The sequence below is a fragment of the Arachis ipaensis genome, chromosome B10, assembly GCF_059453495.1.
Source record: "Arachis ipaensis isolate K30076 ecotype BB chromosome B10, ASM5945349v1, whole genome shotgun sequence".
NCBI lineage: Eukaryota > Viridiplantae > Streptophyta > Magnoliopsida > Fabales > Fabaceae > Arachis > Arachis ipaensis.
In genome coordinates, this window is record NC_142435.1 from 123779306 (window position 1) to 123793904 (window position 14599).

Consider the following 14599-nt stretch of genomic DNA (forward strand, 5'->3'; position numbering starts at 1 on the left):
ACATATAGAAAAAATGAGGGGCTGCCTCAGTAGCCCTCGCAAAGCAAACCCGGTCTTCTGGACCCGGGACAATCAACTCATACTTCGGCTGATCCTCATCAGAAGTACAAATTCTATGATGAGTGCGAAGGTTGGTGATGAAGTCAGTATCTATAAAGGGTTCCTCCCCCAGAACAGTGACATCTACCCATTGAGTAAGGGTTTCTATAGAAGACATTCTTTCCTAAAAAGGTATAGCGAAACCTACAAAGGAAAAAGAAAAAAGGATCAAAAACAGGGTCTCTAAGGGGCCTGGAATCAGACAAGAGTCACTAAGAGCCTACGAGCCAATTCTCCTCTCTAAAATAAGAACATGCAAATAAAAGCACTTCGTAAAAAGAGAGTAGAGAAAAACTAACCTTTGCTTGAAAAAGGGAAGGAGCAGAGAAAGAGGAAGTCCCTTCGAACAAAGCTTCTTTCGAACAGAGGAGAGAAAGTGTGAAAATTTTCAAAAACGAAGCAAGGAAAGAGAGGGAAAGTATTTATAAAAATGTTAGGGGCATAATAGTAAAAACGGAGGCCGTCATTTAAGGAGAGGCGCCGTTCCCAATGTAACTGATCCCCGCGTATAAATACGCAAATTCCTAACGGACGCGACGTTTGATTAGACGCGACTGTTGAGAATTTTCAAAACATGTCAGTTCTAAAAAATCACGTTGGTTCCTTATCAAGTCGGCTGCGATTCCGAGTTAAAATACTCGACCCCAATTCTTAAAAGAAATTGGGCTCGAGTAGGGGCACTGTTCATACCCTGGACCAACGCTAAGGCCCAGTCTAAAAAGAAAGGCCCAATCCAAGGAGTTGGTCCTTATTTCACACCAACTTTCCCCTTGAAGTCGGTTCCCACCACGACCTGCTCTAAAGAAGTCGGGAACGAGAATTAGCTGGCAGATAATACTAAAATAACTGTCTCTAAAATCTCTCAACCCACTTTCAAGAGCCATATCTCAACTTCCCTAAGATAAAGGGACGGTTACCCACCTTAAAAGGTGGAGCTACCTCAACGGTGGTTATTGGTTCACCACTATAAATACACTGACACCTCTTAGGTATCTCTAAGTCTCAATACTCTCTAAACCTGCTTACACCCTTGCTGACTTAGGCATCGGAGTGTCTTTGTAGGTACCACCCCCATTCACTCATAGTCACAAGTCGGACGGAGGCCCAGAAGCACGATTCCCTGCGAAGGCTTCCCTCCTCAGACGATTGGGCCAGCCTAACGAGTCCAGCCCATCAATCTCCGGTTACCCATCGTAACAGTTACTTTTACTACAAAAAAAAAAACTTACATATCTAAATTTGTTTGTTAATCAAGTTGGTCTAATAATAACATAAATTAGTAATCAAGTTGGGTTGCTTTAGTAGTTAGCTCACTAGTCCGCTTACCCAAGTGTCGGAAGTTTGAATCCCGCCTTGTGCATGCAGCAACCCATTGGCTAGCGGCAAACCCTTAAATGGAGCTCAGTACCGCGACGGATTAATTCTTGACCTGTCCGGCTGAGAAATACCGTGAAAAACAAAAAAAAAAAAACATAAATTAGTTATGAGTAACATTACTTATTCAATTTGGTTAGACTTGGTTCGTAACAAAATTTTATTATGTAGTATTATTCAAATATATAATACCCATTACAAAAGTTAAAACGCCCTAAAATTAAGGCTTGTTTTGTTTAATTTTGTTTTGTTTAATTTCGACAGCGAAATTTTTCTGTATTATTTTTCTGATTAAAATAAAGTAATTATAAGTAGATTAACATTCGACGTTAGTGTCCAAGAAATAAAATGTAACTACACAAAAAACTAGCCTAAAGAGAATAATTTATTACGTTGCTAGAATAAGTTTTTCAAAAATAAAAATAAAAGTATAATTGTGTTTTTTAAAAATATAAATTTTTTATTTTGTATTTAATAAATTTAAAATATATATTTGTATTTGTAATTTTTAAAAAATAAAAATACTTTTAAAAATATCTAAAATAAAATTTTTAAAATTTAATTTATATTTATCAAAATTAAAAAATCTAATATAACTTATATATTAATTAATTTTTAAATTTAATCCTTATATTTATGTTTATTATAAAATTTTTAAAATTTTAAAATTTTTTTATCGTGCACAAGTATTATTATTTGTGTTTATTGAAATAATTTTTAATTAATATAGATATTACAATTTTTAAAAAATTTAGCTTTTACAAATTATTTTTAAGAAAATAAAAGTTTTACTAACCTAAATATGTAACTACTTTTTCAAAAAACATAATACTAAAAATGTGTGATATTATTAGTTTTCAATAGTCATTAGAGTAACATTGTGTAGTGAATTAGTAGCTTTACATTATAGACCATTCACGCAAGACGTCCAGAGCTCCCGGCTACTAGCTATTAGGTAGTGCTTTATTTAATAAGCTAATAGTCTATAATATGGAGCCACTAATCCACTACACAATGTTACTCCAATGACCATTGAAAACTAATAATATAACACATTTTTAGTATTATATTTTTCAAAAAACTAGTTACATATTTAGGTTAGTAAAATTTTTATTTTTTTAAAAATAATTTGTAAAAGCTAAGCTTTTTAAAAATTGCAATATCTATATTAATTAAAAATTATTTCAATAAACACAAATAATAATAGTTGTGTTCGATAAAATAATTTTAAAAATTTTATAATAAATATAAATATAAAAATTAAATTTAAAAATTAATTAATATATAAGTTATATTAAATTTTTTAATTTTGATAAATATAAATTAAATTTTAAAAATTTTTACCTTAAATATTTTAAAATTATTTTTATTTTTTAAAATTACAAATACAAATATATATTCTTTTTAATTTATTAAACATAAAATAAAAAATTTGTGTTTTAGAAAAACACAATTACACTTTTACTTTTATTTTTGAAAGACGACTTCTAACAACGTAACAAATTATTCTCTTTAGGCTAGTTTTTTTTCGTAGTTATATTTTATTTCTTGAGCATTAAGCTCAGATGTTAATCTACTCATGGTTATTTTATTTTAAACAAAAAAATAATACAAAAAAAATTTCTCTCTCAAAATTAAACCAAACAAGCCCTAATTTTAAGGCGTGCTTTAAGTTTTATAATGGTTATTATATATTTGAATAATACTATACAATTAAATTTTTATATAAATTAAATTTAACTAAATTAAATAATAAGATTTAAAATAATGGTAATTATTTTTTTTAATATTAAACTAATTTAGACTTAGTTAACAAAAAAATTTGAATGTGTAACATTACTCAATTATATAATATATTTTTTAAAAAATAAGTAAAAAATAAATATTCATACTGATAATATAATCTATATATATGTCACTTGTTTATTCCTTTCTGTTTTCATTTTATTGATACATAATAATTTGTCATCGTATCAAAATAAGAATTATTCTTCACGTACAAACATTTTTTCTATACAAATTATGCAAGTTATTTATATTCACGCATACACATTTTTTTTCGTATTGTTACTACACGTTTTTCTTTTTCTTTGTTATTTTTCTTTCTCGTTATCGTCGTCACCAATACTACCACATCTTTCTCCTCCTTTTTTCATTGGAATTTCTTCTTCTCCTCCTTCCTTTTTCTCTTTCTCATCCATCATTAGTTATCTCGTTATTAAAGATAATGAATAGTTCAAGTTCAGATTGTCAATTGAACCAAAACGAAATTAATTATTGTTTTGAATCCAATCAAGTAGTTTACGTGTGGTTTGATTCAAGTTAATTTTTTCGTTATTAGTTTATGATTTTGTAAGTGAATAATGTTTCATCGTTGATGGTTTGAATTGAATGTAATGTAAAAGTTCTATATTAAAGAAAATATTTTTCTGTATTTGCAGCAAATTTGCGTGTAACACGAAGATATTTGGATGTAACACGAAGAGATTTAGGTGTATTCTTTAATAATTTTCGGTGTATGTGTACTGGTAAATTCTGCATAATTCAAAACTCTTCTTCTCCCTTCTCCTTATGTTCTGCTGCTTCTTCTTCTTCTTTTTCTTCATCACCATCATCATCATCATCATCTTCTTTTTTATTCTTATTCATCTTTTTTTTTCTTATTTTATCTTCTCAAGTTTCTTCTTATTTTACTCTTTTAACAAGAATAAAATAAAAAAAAAATCAAATAAAGAACAAGAAGAAACATATAATGGTACAAAATTACTTAGAAGAGTATGAACTTACATTTATTCAACTAAAAGAAAGAAAGAAATAAGGAAAAAAAGAAGAAGAAAAAAATGTAGCATTAGAGGAAATATTTTTCTGTATTTGTAGTAAATTTGGATGTTACATGAAGATATTTGGGTGTATTATTTAAAAATTTTTGGTGTATGTATGTTAATAAGTTCTGTATAATTTAAAACTTTTCCTCTTCCTCCTCCTCATCTTTTGCTGCTTCTTCTTCTTTTTTTTTTCATCATCATCACCATTTTCTTCTTTTTTTTATTCATCTTTTCCTTTTTGTTTTACTTTCTCAAGTTTCTTCTTGTTTTACTCTCTTACTAACACCACCTTCTCCTCCTCCTCCTCCTCTTCTTCCTCCTTCTTTTTTCATTGGAATTTCTTTTTCTCCTTTTTTCTCCTTCACCTCCATCATCAGTTATCTCGTTGTTGAAGATAATGAATAATTCAAGTTCAGATTGTCAATTAAACCAGAACGAAATTAATTATTTTGAATCCAATCAAGTGGCTGAGGTGTGGTTCGATTCTAGTTAATATTTTCGTTAGTAATTCATGATTCTATAGGTGAATAATGTTGTTTTTGTTTGTGAAAATTGTTGTTCATCGTTGATGGTTTGAGTTGAATGTAATGTAAAATTTCTACATTAAAGAAAATATTTTTCTGTATTTGGGTGTAACACGAAGATATTTGAGTGTTCTTTAAGAATTTTCGGTGTATGTGTGTTGATAAATTCTGCATAATTTAAAACTCTTCTTCTCCCTCCTCCTCATCTTCTACTGCTTCTTCTTCTTTTTTATCATCATCATCATCATCATCTTTTTTTTTTTCTTATTTTATCTTCTCAAGTTTCTTCTTTTTTTACTCTTTTAACAAGAATAAAAAATAAAAAAATCAAATAAAGAAGAAGAAACATATAATGGCACGAAATTACTTGGAAGAGGATAAACTTATATTTATTCAACTGAAAGAAAGAAAGAAATAAGAAAAAATTGAAAAAAAATGCAGCATTAAAGGAAATATTTTTCTATATTTGCAGCAAATTTTGGTGTAACACGAAGATATTTGGGTGTATTGTTTAAGAATTTTCGGTGTATGTATGCTAATAAGTTCTGCATAATTCAAAATTCTTCCTAATCCTCCTCATCATCTTTTGCTGCTTCTTCTTCTTCATCTTCTTATTTCATATTCTCATAATTCTTCTTGGGAGGAAAAAGTCAAATAAAGAAGAAAAAATACATAATGTTGCAAAATAAATAGAAAGAGAAGGAGGAAAAAATGCAGCAACAATAACAGTAATAAAAAAACGACGATGAATATGAAACACGCGAAGAAAAAGGAGGAGAAACGCAAAGAAGAAGGAGAAGAAGAAGGAAGAGGAGGGGGAGAAGAAGGAGGAACGCAAAGAAAAAACGACGGTTGTGATTTTGATCGAGGAAGAAGAAGAAACGTCTTTCATAATGGTGGACGTTATGGAAACTGTTGAGTAGCGCGCGTGTTAACACGCTCGTATGAGTGAGCGTCCTTTTTGTTGGGTTTGACCTAACTTGTATGACTTATAAATCAAAATGACTTATATGTGTAACACTTCTGCCAAAATAATTATCTAATATTTTTTGTGATGAAGTATCTTATTCCCACATTTATATGGGAGTATAGAATCCGTGATATTTTATGGATACTTCAATATTTAAAAAAGTTTTTTTAATACCAAAATTTGTTGTCTATTTTTTTATTTTTAAACTTAAGAAAAAAAAAGTATAGTTTGTTTAAAAATGATAAGCGCAGTTTATAATTTTAGAATAATACTACGTATCTAAGTTTTTTTTATGAACCAAGTCAAATCAAGTTAAAAAATAAGATTTGAAGTAATACTATCTCTAACTGATTTTTGTTGATGTTAGACTCATAAAATATTTAAATATTAATTTTTTTTCAATAATTTAAATTAAAAAAAAAAAAAAAACTCACTCAAACAAGTCTTAAGTTAGAAACAACAATTTTATGTAAATGCATTAGTTATTGAATAGAAAAAATTAAAAGATACATTAATTAAAAGAAATTAAAGAAAAGTACAACATTCAATTGAAGGATTCTCAATTTCTTGTCACTTCTCTAAAAATATTGCTACAACATTGGCTTGATCATTTGTGTGTAATGGAGATTGAGAATCTGAAAGAATGTTTCTTAAATTTATTATTGCTTTGCTACATGGCATCAACATTGTTCACAAGTGAAACCAATTCAATATTATTCTCCATTTCAGAAGTTTCAATAACCACTTCTGAATCCAAGCTTTCACTTGTTGCAAGAATGGAAGAGTTAGGATCAGCTTTAGGCACCAAAAAAAGCAAGCAAAGTGGTGTGATCCTTAAGATGTTCCTCAGCAAAATAGCTAACCAAAGATTATCAAACTTTGTTCTTGTAATCTTAAACAAGTGAAGCAAAAGTCCTCCACCCCATGAAGAAGATAGCACTCCAAAGTTATCAATGGACATTAATAATGCAAAGAATGTGCCTTCAATACCTGAAGGGCAAAGCTTTGCACTGAGTACAAGCATGGGCATCCATTTGAGTCTAGTAGTCATTTGAGCAACACTATCAACTATCATTACAAACAAGTAATCTGGTATACCAAACTTGAGGTTCAATCTCAACACCATAACCAAATCTACCATGCCTGATAATGCATATATTAGCTGAGTCCAGAAGAGGAGGTCTCTGAATGCATAATCCTTTAATGCATACTGATATAGTAATGCACCTAAAAGGGCCCCAACTGAACCAATTGAGAATATGAAACCAACTGTCTCCTGCACAAAGAAAGAAGGGCCTCAAAGGCAATTGAGAATATGCATCACCTTCTAAATATGGTATAATTTCATATAAACCATTATTTTCACCCACCAATGTTTAGAAGGCTGGCAAATTTACCCATAAAAAAAATAAAATTGACTTTGTACCTATGAAAAATGGATTTCGGCCAACAACATTATCTAAAACCTAAAAAGTTATCCGAAACTCTTAAATTATCCTTCTTAACTTAACATACCCCACTCCCAACCCTTTATTACCACCACCCAAATTCTTTCTCATCCCCAACTACGACCACTGCTTCCATTGCCACCTCCTTCTCTTTACCACCACCATTACAATCTCCAAAGTTGATTTTTTTAGGATTTAGGTAATTTTGTCAATCAAAGCACATCTTCACAGGTACAAAGTCAATTTTGTTTTTTCGTAGGTAGATTTGTCAACATTTTTAATATTTGTAGATAAAAATGGTAGTTTACTCGATCATTAATATTCCTAACCAAATTACCTGAGAGAAAGATGGCCCAGCTTTTGGATCTGTATACCAATAGAACAATCCTTCAAAGATATTCAGACTCAAAGCATATGATAAATACATGTATAAACAAGGCTTCCATACATCATCCTTCTTCAGTGTTGTCCACATAGACTTGCTAGCATCAACAAACTTTTGGTTCACCTACACACAATTATATAGATAGTTGTATTAGCTAGGATATCATTGAATTGAAAATAAATGAACGACACAAGCTAATTATTATACCTGTTTGTAGGCAAAGTTAGGCATATAAGGCTCATCAAGCATAAACCCAAGCAAAATTAAAAGTCCAGAAGGGATTGTCATCAAACCAAACACCCCCTGAGAAAAACGGTTTTTCATTAGTATATAACCAATGAAGTGCATTGAAAACCAGAAAACCTTCTCAAGATTAATGAAAACTTTTTAAGTTTCAAGAGGCTAACCATAGGGCCTATGAGATGAACAAAGATACCACCAATGGAGAATCCTAATAATGCTCCTACAGAACTACTGAAGGCGCATAAACTTTGCATGTCGGCGGCCAGTGAAGGATGGGTGATACTGTTCTGTGCCACACAAGCATCAATGGTAACATCAGCTATAGCCACACCAGTACTACTAGCAGTTAATGCCAAAATGGCCAACATAATGTGCAGGTTTTCATGCAAAGATAATAGAACCATGCTAATCACTCCTATGAAACCTGTCACAATGAAAAACAAAAGAAAATCATTTAGAAATCTGCACTATGATATATTTGAATCCACTTCAAGCATCATGATTTTTCTGTCTTATCTTTGTCTCTAGTATTTCATCAATAAGAAACTTATAAACTGACTGAGATCCAAGAAAACTGGAGAGATTCAAAACTGTGGAACAAAGTTCATCAATAAGTAATGTATTTGAATTGAACAAAAATACAGAATGTATTAACTATTAATAAAAAACATACCAGCAAAAATGAAATAAGGTCGCCTGCGATATCCGAGAATGGGAAGAACATCTGTAAGAAGACCCCACAAAGGCTTAACAATCCAAGGAATGGAAGTGATTCCTGCATAAACCTGTGCTTGTGATGGCTGCACTTTCTGAACATCTTTCATGTAATACTTTGTTCCAACACCAGAAAGGCCTCCACCAAGTCCTTGACTCACTCCATAAACTATTATCACACCAAACACAAAGCTCCAATGCATTTCCCTTGATAGCATCTTAAACCAATGCACAGGGATGCAGATACAACCACACCAGACACTACCCTTCTTCCTTTCTTCATCTTCTTCTTCTTCTCCTTCTTTTTCTTCACCACAGGGATCCTTCAGATTTTCCTCTTCTTGTTGCATAACTATAACTCTCTTGATGATAAAGGCTAATATGTTACAAGACCAGATTCATCCACTATTTTCTTTTCTGATTTCAATGTCCAATCACTATGTATATAGAAGCGTTGACCTGGACCTGGTGGTATGGCAGTGGAGGATCTAGAATGAGAATAAGGAAAAGAACAAAAACAACAAAATAGAGAAATCAAAATTACTATGAATGCAACTGAGTTTCATCACTAAGTTGCATCATTTTGACTCAGACCATATGAATCTGGATAGAATCTAATCTATTATCACTCCAGCTGCAACTTAAGCCTTATAGCCGCAAAGCTATTAGGTGAAAAATAAATTATAAATTATGTTTTATATATAAAATTATTATAAAACTGATCTGAATTTGGCATTCTTTTTGTTCTCACATTAAACTAAATTTCGACCCAGTAAGTTAACAAAAGGGTGCTTTGATGTTTCCTAGAAAAATAAATAAATAAAGAGAGCCTATTTTTCTTGTTATTAGAGTATTTGTTTTTCTTACTCTTACATTTATGAGCAGGAGGAGAAATTTTAGAGACTTCTTAAGAAGTTTCGTAGCGCAAATATTAAATAACGTGAAATAAGTAGAAAAGGTAGAAAGGTCTGAAAGGAAGATCTTGTTGCTGAAGGTGGCAACTGTGTCCGAAACGAGGTTTGCGAAAATTAAAGCAACGATAAAGTACACGCCTGTCATATAACACTAACTCACCAACTACTTTTCTCTATTTACGAATGCACACGTGGATATTAACGGTCATGCAAATCCAAAGCTTCAACATGTGCACAGATGATGCTTTTATTATTTTTTAATGTAAAAGGACAGCTTTGTTTTTAGGATTATGCTTATTTCAAATTGAAGGACGCTAAGGTTCTAAGCAATGCAATTTAGAGATGAACATGAGTAATGAACAATACATGTGAGTTTGCATAAGCATTTCAAATTGATATTCAACTGAGGTGTTTATTGCGCTTAATTAACCACGCGAAGCTAATGCTTAAATTTTCTCTTCTTAGTAAATAAATATTTGTTCTTTTGAACAAGTATAAATGAATGATTTTCTTCTGCAATTAGTTCTCTCATTTTTATATAAGTTTAGCCGTTGACAGATGCATTCATATATTTAAAGCTGAAGCTGATATTGCAAGCTATAAGGGTACCAATGTTAAAATATTACTTGCATAGTGTTGAGTAGAACCCAATACAAACTCCTAAGCGTGGCAAAAGAGTAACAAATCTGTTTGCATGAATCAATGGCACTAGTTAATAGTTATTGCTGCTAGCCGAAGTGTCAGTGCTGTAAAGTTTGGTCATCTTTGCCATCATATACCACAAATTATTGAATGATCTAGGTGATGATCTGATCTTCTAACACATTGAGCTTTAGCTCGATATATCATGTGAAGATTGTTAACATGATCTTATCATCTAGGAGGATGATATTTTCTATTTATTCTCCAATATGTCTTATTTAGACTCTACCTTAAAAATGATTGTGCAGATCGCAGAGCAATTAACTTGTACCCTCAATCGTGAAGCGTTTTGGATCACTGTTTTCTATACCGCAAAATGGTCTCAGAAACGTTCTAAAGTGTAAACATCACACTTAAATTTTTATCAAAATGGTACTGAATTTGAATCTGACTCGAGTTTTTCAGAGGCAGATTGGTATGTGTTTTTGAAGAACAAGTAAAGGGACGGAAGCTAGATCATTAGATTGTCTTAATCTCTCTCATTCGATATAATTAATACTTTCCCCTTTCGAACAGCAATCAAATTAATGACGCCAATCTTAGCAATATTTCAGTTTTCACTTCCAGAATTTACATACTTCACCAGCCATTGAAACATAATCAATTGACAAAATTAAAGGCACAAATGGATTCAACAAACCATAATCAAACTACCAATTTTGCAATCAAAGAATCAAAAACCACAGAGGAGCAAGAAAAACTGCAAAACCTAACATTAGATACATCATGCAAATATGCAATACACACAGAGAAAGGGCTTTTATTGTTATTATTATAGCGGAGATTTTTCATGTCAAAGCGCACTCAACAACACAAACATTATAAACGGCATAATTAGGGTTTCAAACACAACAACAACGACAACAAAATAGCGATGAAATTAGTTAAGAACACGGCCAACGACGGGATACTTAGCCTGAAACTTGTTCTCCCAATCGGTGAGGACGCCGATCTCCTTCTCGGAGAGGCCGTCGAGGGAAGGGGAGACGTCTTCGTCGTTCTTGCTCATCTTGGCGAGTGCCCTGCTGGCATCTTTTCCGGCGAACATGGCGTAGGGGCCGCCGGGGCCGTAGAAGGACTTTCCGGCGGTGACGTCGAAGACTCGGCCCTTTATGGCGACGTATATGGGCTTGGATGGGTCTGTGCCGTTGTATTGGCTTAGCTGCTGCGGTGTGAGCTCCATTGATTTCTTGTGCAGCGTTGATTGTGAGAGAAGGTGAAACGATCAGCACCACCAACTTGCAAGTGGATTACGGAATATTAGTGAAACAAAATAGTTCCTGTGTTTTCTCGCCACTTTCAACTCCTTATTTACTTATTTATTTTTTAATATTTCATTATCTCAAAAGTCACATCGACCACCACAGTCCAACCACCGACTCCCCAATTGGTGCAGGCTTTCAGCACCAACAGAAATGGGAATAACTTTCTTAGGAAATAGGTATATATTCTTTATTTTATTTTATTAAAAAAATAATTTTATCATTTGAAATTATTTTAATATGAATAAATGGTAAAATTTGTTTCGAGAAAATTGTTGTTCTTCAAATTAGCTTTAGAAAGTTTTTAATTAAATTGTCCTACCATCACTTCTTTTGTCAATATACCATGTTAAGTCACATCACAACATACCAAATAGTTTTAGTTAAATATTAACATGATAAATTTATAAAAAAATAAATATCAAATCGGTATTTAAAAAATTCTAGTACTAATAAAATAGTATTTACTTTTTGTTATTGATAAAATAACTCAAAAAATTTTAAAATTTGACAAAATACCCAACCATAAAAAAAATAACGTCATAGTGAACAAAAAAAGTTGATGTGGCCGTTCAAAAAGAACTCCAATAATGGCATAGAATTTCAGTGACGTTTTCCTTCTTCTTCTTCGCCATAACCGAAGGGTCTTCTTTGCTATGCGGAAGCCGACGCAGTGACGAGGTGCTGCCATGGTAGAGGGAACACGGAAAAAATGCAACGTCGTGTTGAAGAAGAAGCAGCGACTAACAGAAAATGCGGCGAGGTACTACCATGACGAAAGGAGAAGCAGCAACGTGCCATGGCGATCTGGCGGAACGGGACGCGAAAAGGGACACAGCGGCGTGTTGAAGAAGAAGATAAATAAATAAATAATAACCACAACAAATAATAATAACAAAAAATATAATAATAACATATACGGTTTAAATAATAATAATAATAATAATAATAATAATAATAATAATAATAATAAGTAACATAACAACAACAATAATAATAATTGTTCCGAGGTATTACCTAAAACTTAGGTGGATTTGGGTTTAGATGTAAAGTCCAAACATTTTTGGGTGAGAATTTCGACTTGTTCGCTGGAATGATAGTTTATCCGACATCTTTGCCTTGACAATAGTAAGAAGTACTAGGGGTGTGTATGGGCCGGATGAAACCGGGTTTGATGTGACACAGACCCGACCCGAAATATATATCGGACTTATTTATTAGATCCGAACCCGACCCTAGACCCGTTGAAATCTATACACTTTCGGGCCACGATTATACCGGGTAAAAACCGGGTGAAAACCGGGCCGTTAACATTATATTACCTTGATACCTTCTTCTAAGCTAGCATGTGAAAATATCCAAATTTTCAAGACTCTAACCATTATTTGACATGGTAAAATTCACTTAGAAAAATATAACAAGAACCAACTATTCTCTAAAATTAAAGCATAACCATAATCAATACTAATATTGTCTAATAACACCAAATATTTAAATCAATATAAATAACACAATATTATGCATTAGTCTAAAATCTTATGCATTTTAAACATAAAATATTAACTTATAGTCTTATAATAACTAATAACACAAAATATTAAGGTTTACAATACTTAAATTCCACATAAGAATAGCCATCATCCATCACTAATAACACAAAATATTAATTGTGTATGATGACCGGGCCGACTTCGGGTGACCCGAGCCATGGCCCGGACCCGACCCGAAATAATGATCGGGTCTATTTTTGAGACCCTTATCCGACCCTAGACCCGGTAAAATCACACCAAAATAGCCCATAAAGTCTTCGGGGTCGGGCCGGGTCTTCGAGCCGGGTCGGGCCATGCACACCCCTAAGAAGTACCTACATGGGACTTCAATACCTAAGTCAACAAGAATTTATATAGGTTTAAAACGAGATTGGATTTGAAAAAAATACTTGAGTGTTGGAGTATTTATATAGTGGCAACACAAGACTTAGACATTTCTTGGATTGCGTTTGTTTACAGAGACAGAATATTAAGACAGAGATACAGGACACAATCGTGTTTGACAGATGAGATATAGACAGAGACATTATGTCCAAAGACACTAAATTAGTGTATTTTGTGTCCATCCTAATAAAAATGACACGGAGATACTAACAAGCAATACAACTTATTTTACATTTTTTTAATTATTTTTATTAATTTTTTATAATTATATTTTTCGTTTTAAATTTTTTAAATGAAAAAAAATAGAATAAATTATATTTTTATAATTTGTTCTAATTTATCATTAAATAAAATATAAAAACACAAAATTTTGTATCATCTTTTATATTTTGTTTTTAATATCTTATTCTATTTTATTCTGTTCTAAAAATTAAACACAACCTTAAAGATGAGTTATGAAAAGTGAAAACCATAAATTGTTATTCTCTTACACGGTAGGAAGTTTTTTTTTTTTTGTCAAGTGGATTGAACAACTCCCAATCCTAAGTGTCACAGCACACCCACTCACATATACTACTATTACTAACATGGATTTTATATTCCTCAATGAGAATTCGAACCTGGGTGCAGCTCCCAGCGAGACAGGTGATGCTGCCATTGAACCAAAACCTCAGCTGCATTTAGCATGTTTTTCAAATCGGGTTGGATACAAATTTTGGAGACTGGTATCTAGATCGGTCCAATCTGCATGAGTGAAACCACATAGACCGGATTTAACATTATTGGGCCGAGCTCATGCAGTCCAATACCATATATTTTCTTGCCTGTCAGTGAAAGGTGGACTAAGCTTATGTCTAGGGGTCCACGTATAAACAACTACTAATTTTCGTTCATTTCTTTATATAAATTTTAGGGCAATGTACTGAAATAAATAAATTGAGTGAATCCTTTATCTATATACATGATTTGGAAATTGGTTACGTGCATGTGCAAATTGATTATTATGTAATCCATGGGAGCCAACCACGATTTTAAGTTTATACATAAACCGTGGTTATCTAGCACGGTTTACGTTTGAAGAAGATGGATCATAAACCGTGGCAAGCTACCACGGTTTACTAAGGGAGAAAAATATACATAAAACCTTGTGTTCCACTCAAGAGTATGACTCCTGTGCTCCGACGTATAACTCGGTTATGGTTGGG

At 32.2% G+C, this 14599-nt stretch overlaps 2 protein-coding genes across 3 annotated transcripts; both read right to left on the reverse strand.

Annotated features, from left to right (window-relative positions):
• Positions 1 to 6255: 6255 nt before the first annotated feature.
• LOC107624501 (putative folate-biopterin transporter 2) lies at positions 6256 to 9588 on the reverse strand. Of its 2 annotated transcripts, none has more exons than XM_016326994.3 (6): positions 9456 to 9588; positions 8542 to 9047; positions 8033 to 8292; positions 7833 to 7928; positions 7578 to 7748; positions 6256 to 7068 (listed from the first exon to the last, which is right to left on the reverse strand). In XM_016326994.3, exons 2-6 carry the CDS (start codon positions 8930 to 8932, stop codon positions 6463 to 6465), a joined length of 1524 nt encoding a protein of 507 aa, XP_016182480.2. In that variant the 5' UTR covers positions 8933 to 9047; positions 9456 to 9588; the 3' UTR covers positions 6256 to 6462. The 2 variants fall into 2 exon arrangements, with proteins under 2 accessions (XP_016182480.2, XP_088366203.1); XM_088510077.1 differs by lacking the exon at positions 9456 to 9588 and adding an exon at positions 9238 to 9282 and having other exon boundaries at positions 8542 to 9196.
• Positions 9589 to 10933: 1345 nt separating this feature from the next.
• MAPR2 (membrane-associated progesterone binding protein 2) lies at positions 10934 to 11586 on the reverse strand. Its single transcript, XM_016326248.3, has one exon. The coding sequence runs from the start codon at positions 11379 to 11381 to the stop codon at positions 11079 to 11081; it is 303 nt and encodes a 100-aa protein (XP_016181734.1). The 5' UTR covers positions 11382 to 11586; the 3' UTR covers positions 10934 to 11078.
• Positions 11587 to 14599: the final 3013 nt, after the last annotated feature.